The sequence below is a fragment of the Drosophila arizonae genome, chromosome X (genome assembly GCF_054131065.1).
Source record: "Drosophila arizonae isolate 15081-1271.41 chromosome X, UAZ_ARI_1.0, whole genome shotgun sequence".
NCBI classification, from domain to species: domain Eukaryota; kingdom Metazoa; phylum Arthropoda; class Insecta; order Diptera; family Drosophilidae; genus Drosophila; species Drosophila arizonae.
In genome coordinates this window covers 18,930,231-18,940,748 of record NC_142927.1, presented here as the reverse complement: position 1 = coordinate 18,940,748, position 10,518 = coordinate 18,930,231, and the positions used below count along the sequence as shown (strand labels likewise).

General features: G+C 42.5%; 1 protein-coding gene and 1 long non-coding RNA gene across 2 annotated transcripts; one reads left to right on the top strand and one right to left on the bottom strand.

The window, feature by feature from the left end:
* The first annotated feature begins 643 nt into the window (after window positions 1–643).
* LOC149267985 (uncharacterized) lies at window positions 644–1,164 on the top strand. Its single transcript, XR_016271103.1, has 2 exons — window positions 644–860; window positions 923–1,164. It is a non-coding gene; the product is annotated as an uncharacterized LOC149267985 (long non-coding RNA).
* Window positions 1,165–6,197: 5,033 nt separating this feature from the next.
* Window positions 6,198–7,346, bottom strand: LOC108618556 (uncharacterized). The gene is made up of 2 exons (XM_018014615.2): window positions 7,190–7,346; window positions 6,198–7,120 (listed from the first exon to the last, which is right to left on the bottom strand). Exons 1-2 carry the CDS (start codon window positions 7,197–7,199, stop codon window positions 6,384–6,386), a joined length of 747 nt encoding a protein of 248 aa, XP_017870104.1. The 5' UTR covers window positions 7,200–7,346; the 3' UTR covers window positions 6,198–6,383.
* Between the last annotated feature and the right edge of the window lie 3,172 nt (window positions 7,347–10,518).

The following is a 10,518-nucleotide window of genomic DNA, read 5'->3' as shown; positions in this document are numbered from 1 at the left end:
CCTAGGGAGAGCCATATTCATATTCATAGATTAGCGTACCGCTACCTTTTTTGGCAACTTAATCTAAGCATTAATTCTAATCTAGGATACTTATGTATGTATTATTAATGAACAGATATTTTGTGGGCTTATAAGATGCATAGGTGATCAAGTCAAGACCCGGTCTAGCAGATCTTGAGGGAGGTGGCGTTTGAGTCTCCTCCTTATACCAGTGCGGCGCTTGAGTGAATGCAGAGCCTAGGCTCCTGGCCTAGAGCTAGCATAAGCAGAGCAAACCTAGGGAGAGCGACATATAAAATGTACCTGGTTTTACCTCGTCAACTCTAAATACTCTCTATACAAATCCTATTAAAGTGTCGTATTACTTCTTATAACGTACTACCAAAACATTCAAATGATATAACATAAGGTACTAATATAAATATGCCTCATAGATTGCAAGCTCTATTCAATAACTGCCTCTCTGTGTGATTCTCATGGTTTTGAGACTGCCTTTGAAGGTCTTCTAGAATATTTATACCACAAACTAAATGTTTTTACCACAATAGAAGTCCGATAAATGGCACTCGACCTGCATAGTTTATGCTTTGTAGGATTTTACTATTTTAGGTTTTTGCATTTTAGATATTTATTTGAAAAAATAACTATATTTCTAGTATTTATTTCTGCTCCGAAAAATGAGCAGTTTTTTTATTATACAGTTTTTCAACACTGTTATTGCTGTCAACTGATTTTGGACATGTGATTTTCACTTGTCACTTGCATTGAAAAGTTTTCGCAGCATTGTCAAAAATAATTCGTTTCGCTATGAATTGGGCTTTGTTCCTGTGCATTTTCCTGCGCCAAGCAATGCAAACCAAGTGAGTTAATGACTATGCTAATAAAATCAGCAGTCTCATCAATGCTCCACACTTCCTGACAGACCCTGTGGGGCCCACGGCGAAGCGCACTGCATGCCCTGCCAGTACCAGCGGATGGTGCGCAAGAAACGCGGACGACAGTCAGCCGATCTCTGCGAACAGACGGGCGTCTACAGCTACGACTATGAAGAGGATGACTAGAGGAGCTGACTCGAAGCGGAGAGAGAGAGAGAGAGAGAGAGAGCTACTCTCGATAATGACTGATAAATAAAACTTGAGCTGAGTGAATTCACAGCCGAATGGATTCTCTGCTTTGGTATCGGGTGCCGCTTTGGGGCGTCTGCACTTGCCGTATTGTAGAAATTGCTTAGAAATTGTCACTTTTAGGTAGTCTGGCAATGTGTCTAATTGGCTGTCGCTCTTTGCGGTGCGACGCGGTGTGGCTGGCGTTTGGGCCTTTGTTTGGTTGAATTTGAAAGTGGCCGCAAATAGAAGACAAAGTCATGGCCACCACAATTACGCTCCGGCTCGGACCGGCCCGGGAAAGTGCTACTAATTAGCCATGACCAATCGCAAGTCTCGCGCACCGGCAAGACGCTGGTCGAGGGGCCAGAAATCGTTTACAAAAGCCAGCGCACAAATGTGTCGCTGTGCGACGAAAATATGATGTTAAATAAATAATAAGCTGTCCATAATAGATGATATAGGCGTAGAGCTAGTTGCCTTTCGTTTTGGCCCATTCGCATTGCATAAGTCCGCCCAGACGGCGACGAAATGTAGGTGAGACAACTAGCAAAAGAAAAGCAGCGTCGCACGTTTCGCGCCAAGCGTGTTGCTAGCCGCTCTACCGAGACACGCTAGTTCTCACTTTTATCTACTTTCAGAATGTTATAACGCTTCAATTGATACTATAACAAATAATCGACGCTATTGCTTTCATTTTCTTGTTCCCTTTTCCTATGCCTCCGTCTTTCTGTCCCTTTGAATTCTTCTCTCGGTGTCTCCATTTTGCCCCCTTATCTCTTGTGTTCCCTTCTACCTTTCTCTCTCTCTCTCTCTCTCTCTCTCTCTCTCTCTCTCTCTCTCACTCTTACTGCCTAGCTTCCACCACATCCCATTTCGCTCTATCTCTCTTTCTCCCTCTCTTTCGGTTTTTATTTTCTGATCATACTCTTTCGATACCTCACTCTTGTGGCCTCTCTCTTTGTTTCTTAATTTATCTCAATTTCCGTAAGCGTCTTTTATCCGATTTTATAGCATATCTTTTTTTTTTTTTTTGCCAATCTTTCCTCGCTGTCTCTCTTCACCACGCCAATCCACTCCAGTCATTCCCCCCTCCCCCACTGTTTCTCATTTCATTTTCAAATACCTTTGAAAAGGGTTTATGCAAAAAATGCTTTCCCTAGCGTGTTGCTCTCGTTCGCTTATTTTTGGACTGGAATAAATTCAACTTTAAGTCCATTAAGCCGCAGTCAATCAGCAAGGACAATATTTTTGCCTTTTCGCCATTTGGGGAAAAATTAAAACTGGCCACAGACAACAACAACAGCACGCGGAAATAAAATCATTTACATATTCCTTTCGTTCTTTTTTAATGTTTCGTGTTTTTGTGTTTTTTTTCCTGTTTACAAAAATTTGTTGTCCTTAATTTCCATTTATTCTGGTCATTTTTATTTTATTTTTTTTGCTTTACCACTTTGGCACTGCCAAAATAAACTATCCATGAATTTATGTATGGGAGTAAAAACGCAACATGGGAATGCAGGCCCATACCCCGGGCACGCCCCCGAACACGAATGCCCGAAGTTTGGGGCACACACGGAAAAAAAGAGAAGAAGGAGCAAACAATGAAAATGCTCGCAATGAAATGCATTGAAAATTGAAAATCAATGAACTGTTATAATAACTTGCTGCAGCGTCAGGAGGAGCCCTTGCATATCTATCTGCAGCATATGTGCATATGAGCTCGCATGGCTACATATGTATGTATGTAGAATGTATATACATACATATTGATAGGTACGTACAGACCCTTAAATGCATATGCACTGTGCAGGCTCCCTGAGAGAGAGAGTGAGAAAAGGGGGGGGGGGGGGGGGGGGGGGGGGGGAGAGAGATAAAGAGAGAGAGAGAATGCACAGGCTATGGCGGCTTACCAAGCTACACTGTGACAAATTATCCAGTAAAAAATCTAGATAGAAGGAATAAATCAGCTATATATACATATACATAGAGAAATATCGATTCATCTGAAATTAATCTATATATGCTTTACTTTATAGAGAGATTTATCGGCATATCAATATCTATTTATCAACAGAAAAACTTGCTTAGTCAGCTATAAGTTTGCTATCATTCATAGATACATATGTATATCAAATATATATTTGGAATATATCGATTTTCATACATATATCGATTCGCTAAGATCGAAAGGATTTTAAGCTCTCTGCAGTTCTTCGTAGAACTATTCATATCTCTAGCATGGAAATATCAAGAAAAATATATATTTAAGATACGGAGACTTTCATAAATATATTGATATGCTATAATCAAATTAAAAAAAAAAATATTATTAATTTGAATTTTAATTTCAATTGTATTACCTATGGTAATTCCATTCCATTTTAAAGAAATAGCCTCGAAGTATATAACAGAATATAGATTTTACGTATAACTTAAGGTAGATCCTTTCAATTTTAGAAATATCAATGAAGTATTTTGCCGAATATAGTCTTACGTATCACCTATGATAGCTCCCTTTCATCTCAAAGAAATATCAATTTAGTATATTAGTAATATAATATTACCGAATATAGATCTTAGGTATAGCTCATTTCCATTTCAAAGAAATATCAATTAACTATATTTCCGTTTACAGATTTTAAGTATCACCTATGGTAACTCCCCTCCGACTCTGCTGCAGTGCATAATTCTTTGGTTGCTGCTGCTGCTGTGGCTTCTCGGACTGCCTCTCGCTGTGGCTGTGCGAATGCAGAGATGGTAAACGGTTGGGATGTGCCATTGCAATGGGACAAGTGGAATGGGTCGTCAGCTGTGCCTCCAGCCACCTGCCACCCAGTGGCAACTCGTGCGTGCAACGCTCTTCATTAAACATATGTATATGCACTGGCTTACGAGCAGTTGCCGCAGCGAACGCACCCCCCGATCCTCGCCAGCGCTCTGGCCAGCCGAGCTGCTCCAATCGCATTGTGAATCGGATGCAACGATTAAAAATTAAATGTTGTCGTATTAACAAACAAGCTGCACCCGCTGCCAGTTGGCAGTGGCATCTTCGACCACAGAAGTGTTGCACTGAAAGAGACGTTCGATGGCGAAGGGCTGCACTTCACTGGCTTCACTGACTTTCCGCATGGCAGTATGCCGAGCTGAAAATCCTTTTGTGCATGTAAAATGCATGGAGGGCTGGCGTGGCGGACGCGCGACGTGTGAAATTTATGCACATATGTTGAATGCATTTAAGGCAACGAGCGGACAGAGGGAGTGAGTGAGATAGAGTGAGTGAGGAGTGAGAGGGCGCGGCATGTGGAGTGCAATGGACAACGAACTGGATGCAGTCCGTAGTCCATAGACTGCCAGACTGCCAACATTAAGACTCTCGGCTAGGTGATCAAAATTCATGGAAAATCAAGCAAAGCGCGCATATATTTCGGCAACGGCAGCGGAAAAACGGAATAAAAAAAATATGAAAATGAAATTGTTGGAAAATTGCAATGGCAATGGCAATGACTGTGTGCAACTGAACAGAGCAGCCCGAGAGTGCCACGAAGCCAAGGCACAAGTTGCAGCAGGACGTTCAGGCGAGTTAAATGAGTTGGAAATGCATTTGGCTTGCATGACACTTGGCATGGGCAAAGCTAATGGCCAAGAGCATAGCTGCTGCTGCTCATATTGATGATGTTGATGTTGCTGCTGCTGCTTCCTTCTTGCTGTTGCTGGCAGTCATTAAGGCCAAAAAATATGCTGGCCCCGTCCTTGGCTGATGAATTGCCGCCACTCACCCGAGCGTCTCAAGTTTTTCCAATCAATTAACAATCGGAATTCTTTCTTTATTTATTTTTATTTTTATATTGTCAAATTGCCATGACCCAAAGGGCCGCCAATACGATCCTCCAGTTGCATCATTAAAATTTAAAAAAAAGAATAAATTTCTATAAGTACATGGAAGACCTAAAGAAAATATTGCACAACTTCAGGTTTTTTTCTTCGGCCAGCACAAATAAATAAAGTGTAAAGTCACTTCGTTGGGCCGCCAAATAAGTAAATAAACAGCGCATCACTGAAAATAAAGCTAAACTATAATAGCGCATAATTGCTGAGATACTTAGTCTATTGATGCGAGTCTTCAGCCATAAAGGGGCTTGTTAGCATGGTCGTATATATAGCAGTGCTGGGTAGCATGGCATGGGATGTCGCTCTATTTAGCCAACTTGTCGATTTGTCACTTTCACTCGACAAGCATTTCATTAGCCTAATTTTTCGCTATTCGATTGCCGATCAAAGAGCAGCCGAAAGCTCTCTGCGTATTTCTTATACCTTTGAAAATGGGAAATCAGGGTATAATTGTTTTGTGAAAGAGTATGTAACGGGCAGAAGGAGGCGTGGCAGACCCCACAAGGTATATATATTCTTGATCAGGGCGACGAGGTGAGTCGATATAGCTCTGTCCGTTTGTCCGTTCGTTCGTCCGTCCGTCTGTATGAGTGCGTCGATCTCAGAAGTTACAAAAGCTAGAAAGCTGAAATTTGGCATGCATACTCGTGTATACCATACGCAGTACGAGTTTGTCTTATTTTTTCGATAAATCATCCGATAACTTGTTTTTATCAAGAATAATCGAAAATTTGATTTTGATTTTTTTCAGCCTCATTGGAATACTCTTAGACCTGGAGACTTCAGATTTACTGTGTATACACATATGTATGTGTACATGTGTATGTATGTATGTGTGCATAGAAGAAGTGCAGAATGATTAGAATATCAGCTTGGAGGGTTCAGGGTATCTCCTAGTCGAGCAGTCTCGACCAGAGCCTTCTTACTCGTTTTCATTGCCAGCCTTGCTGTAAGTACGTCCGTTCGTTCGTCTGCTCATTGCGGAAGCTCCTAAATGGATAAATTTGCTGCAAATTCGCTCTCTTAGTGATGAACGAGTATTATGCAGCCGAATAAGCTCGACTGCAATATTCTGACATGTTTTATTTTGATGATTCGCTAAGCAAACTAAATGAATGCTTGGACTGGCGTACGTGGCGTATGCGCAATGTTTTTTTTTTTCATATAATAGCTGTAATTGACGCTAACTTTGGCTCAGCTCAGTTCAGTTGTGACTATTATTGTGCTTTATTTTCCATATAGTTTCATCATATTCATTTAAGTAATTAGCTATGAGTGTTTGGATGTTGGAATCGGACACAAATATAGAATATAATCACCCGATTCTAAGAGACTCTAGTTCAGTTGAATTTTGTTGTATGTGAATTTTGATTTTGATGCGTACGCAATTTAAACAAGTGGACGATTTTCGATCTTGAACTGGATATTTGATATTGAGTACGGCATGTCGACTAAGGCCCGAACTTGGCTCTGACATTTATTGCAACAGCACATTATTTTGACGGTTGCGGGCAGGGTTGTGGCGGATGGGCATTGTTCAGCGAAATAGGCCTCCACTGCCTCCTGTTGGCTGCGGAACATGGCCTGGAGATGCTGCTTAAGCCGCTCCTCACTGCTCAAAGGAGTCAACGTCTGCTCATCCTCCGATTGGCTTTGCTCGCTGAGATCTAGCTCGGATGCCTCTGTTGAGGGCTGTGTGCTGGTCACATACTCCGATGTTTCGTTTTCACCGGCTAGACGGCGGTGCTCACCGTTGGCCCCGAACGGCGACAACGGCAGTGGAAACGGATCGTTTGTCATGCTGATTTCGGCAAAGCTCTTGGCCAGGCGATACAGTTCGCCGCTGTTGCCATCAATGAGAGCTATGGGGTCAAAGTACCAGGGTACCCTAGCCTTGGCAAATGCCGACTCCAGCAGCATATAGTTGTGCATCGAATCGTTGGCATTCGCAGGCCGATTGATGATCAGGATGCTGGCCAGTGCTCCAGGTCGCAGCTTGCCCATCAGGCGACACCAGACCACACCGTTGCTGAGATCCCTGAGCTTGTGACAGCGCGGCGTGCTCACCAGTCCCTTGATCCACTGCAACAGCTGCCTCGCCTCGTTGCTCTCGTGGCCCTGCGAAACTGCAATAAAAAGTCCATTAAATCGAGCCAATCACCAAGAACACAACTCGGCTGCCAACGGCCACTCACTGCTATGCATGTCGGGGTGATTTCTTATTCCAAATCAAATTTGTGTTAATCACTTGCAATTTTTAAGATGTTCCTATCTGGATTGCTACGTTCGAATTTGAGAGTTAAACGTAATACTCATTAACAGTTTGACACATAAAACGAAAAAAAAAAATGAAAAAAAAGCAAAAAACAAATTTAAAAACTTCCTATTTCACTCTCCCTTTCGACGGCTTTTCTCCCCCCGTTCGCCAATTAACACATTTATGTGGCCAGTGACCAATTGGCCAATAGGCCCAGCGCACTTAACTCGTTTACAATGGCTCAATTTGGCTTTTCACAGCCAGCTCAAAATCAAATGAATAGCATATTGTGCACGTTTCGATTGGACTGAATGTTGATTCGCAGCCGCATAACTTCCAAGTGCCCAGCACTCAGGCACTCACAATTCATTCGATTGATGTGTGAAACATTAGTTTATGACAATTGGAAATTTGATAGCTCTCAGCTCTGCATTCATCAAGTGACTAAGCAATGTTTTGCCCACAGATAGAAATGAATATAGATGAAGTCTCATCAATTATGGTTTTTAATGCTTGAAATACATATATTAAAATTTCTGTAAACGGTTCTTTATTCATATATTCATTTAGCTCATTTTAAAGTAAATTTTTATATTCAAATGCATCTAAAATAAACGATTTCCACTTCTGAATGCTTCAGCTTTATTTAAGTTTCAGTTCATTCATTCATATATTCATCTCGTATAATTTTCATTCATTCATTTAGTTCATTTTAAAGTACATTTTTATATTCAAATGCATCAAATGCTTTTCTGAAATAAACGACTTCCAATTTTAAATGCTTCAGCTATATTTAAATTTCAGTTCATTCATTCATATATTCATCTCGTATAATTTTCATTCATTCATTTAGTTCATTTTCAAGTACATTTTTATATACAAATGCAATATTTCAGCGTCTCTTATTTATAGCTCTTAATGCTTTAACTTTACTTAAATTTCTTAGAATTCAAGTTGTGATTCATTAAATTCATTCATTCATATATTTATTAACCTGATATTTATTCATTCATTCATTAATTCAGCTCATTTTAAAGTAAATTTTTCTATTAAAACACACTGAAATATATGTAATTTGACAAACAGACATCACACACACACCCACACACACACTTACACCTCTGTCTATTTACTAGTTTAGTTTTGTGTGTGGTACGTAGTGGCTCTTAAAAAATCTCTTGTATATTCTTTGTGCTTCCTGTGGCTAACTGCGCTGACTGTGTGCTGTGGTCAAGGCGACCCCATTCGAGACGCCCAATCTAGCTGGCGTTCCCGTTGCCATGCCTATGAACATAGCCAGCTTCAGTCCTAGCACCAGCACCAGTCCCAATGCCAGTGCCAGTGCCAGTCCCATTGGCGTTACCATGTCCAATCCCCCAGTACACATTGCCATTTGCTGGCAGCATGCAAATGAACGTTGGCCGGATACGGCACGTGCTCTCATCGGCTTCTCTCCTTTGGGGCGGTTGCCGTCACCTTTATGCGGCCATTCCGTTTCGCCACTGGCCGAAAGAGGCCGACCGGCAGCAGCAGCAGCTGCAGCAGCAGCAGCAGTTAGCCAGCTCCTGCGCGCAGTTGGACATGGCGCAGTGTTTTGTTAGAGACGGCGCCATCCTGTTGCAGGATGTGGTACGGTTACCTGCGCTTTCCAGCGCACACACAAATAAAATGCAAACAATGCTTGTTTCATTTGCGTAATAAAATATTTATACAGGTATTTAGTTAGCCGGACTCCGAAAGAGAAAGCGCACGCGAGAGAGAGAGAGAGAGAGAGAGAGAGAGAGAGAGCGAGAGAGGGATAGAGAAAAATAACAGCATAAAAATACCCGCGCCAAGAGAACGAAAATTAAGCAAAATGCCACGAAAAAAAAAAAATGACAAAAATACAAAAAAGGCCACCAAAATAACAAAAAAGTGGAAGAAGCAAAGAAGAGAGAAAATAAACGAACCCAAGGAAATAGACAGCTGCCCGCGGATGTGGCAGCAGCAGAAGCGAAATTTTTAGCCAAATGAACAACTTTAATAAAAAGCTGGCAATCTCTTTGATGCCGCTGCTGTGTGACCCATTGTTTTGGGCGAAAACAAAAAACGTCTAGACGTCATTTCTCAGCCGAGAGTCGCTCGAACACTACCCACACCCCACCCCACCCCACACCACACTCCTCCTCGAATCCGGCTGCCACAGACTGCGCCTCGTCCTGTCGCTGCTCGCGATATGTTAGATAAATCAGCACGCGCTGCGATTTGCGCTGACTTCACAGGCCGTTGCAGTCGCAGTTATCCTCGAGAATTATGGCCATGACGTGGATATTGCTTTCATTTATCATTGCGCCAGCATTAACCAACCGAGCAGCCCCCTCCCTCACCCATAGCTGACCGCACCAACCGAATTAAGCTGCGTGTCACGACGCTCAACTCTACTCAGCCCATCTCAAGAAACATATTGTTTCAGCTTCATGATTTTTCAATTTGATTAAAGCCTTTTTGTGGACCGATCTGATTGGTAATGGGAAATTCGGGCATCACATGGCTGACAGGCAGAAGCAGGCGTGGCACATCCCTTGAAGTATGCTAATTCAGTAAGCCGAGCCTAGCACTTTCCGCCTCTACATTCATCTGATCTGATCTGTCATCTGATTCGTCTGTCCATTCGCACGTCTGTTCGTCTAACTGGTTGTTTATCCTTCCCTCTTTCCGTTTATCCCTTCGCCCATCTGTCCGTTTGTCCGTCCATTCGTCCCTCTGCTCAGTCCGTCTTTCTGGCCGTCTAAGTCTCCGTCTGCCCGTCCTTCCCTCCCTATCCATCCGTTTGTCTGCTCGTCCGTCCGTGCGCCCGTCCCTTTGTCTGTTCGTCCTTCTGTCCGTCTATCCATTCCTCCATATATCCACTCGTCTATTCGTCTTTCCGTCCGTCTTCCCATCCGTCTGTCGCTCCGTCTTCTAATCCTTCGTCTGTTCGCCTTTCTGTCTTTCTCTTTCTCTGTCTGTCCATCCGTCTTACCGTTCGTCTGCCTTTCCGTCTTTCCGTCCGTCCATCTCTCCGCCCGTCTGTGACAGCTACAAAAATATTCCTAATATCCATGATTTTAATTCATTATTGAGTTAAGCTATTCATTTTTATACCCTGAACCCATTGAAAATGGGAAATCAGGGTATAATGGTTTTGTTGAAATGTATGTAACAGGCAGAAGGAGGCGTGGCAGACCCCACAAAGTATATATATTCTTGATCAGGGCGACGAGCTGAGTCGATTTGGCCCTGTCCGTC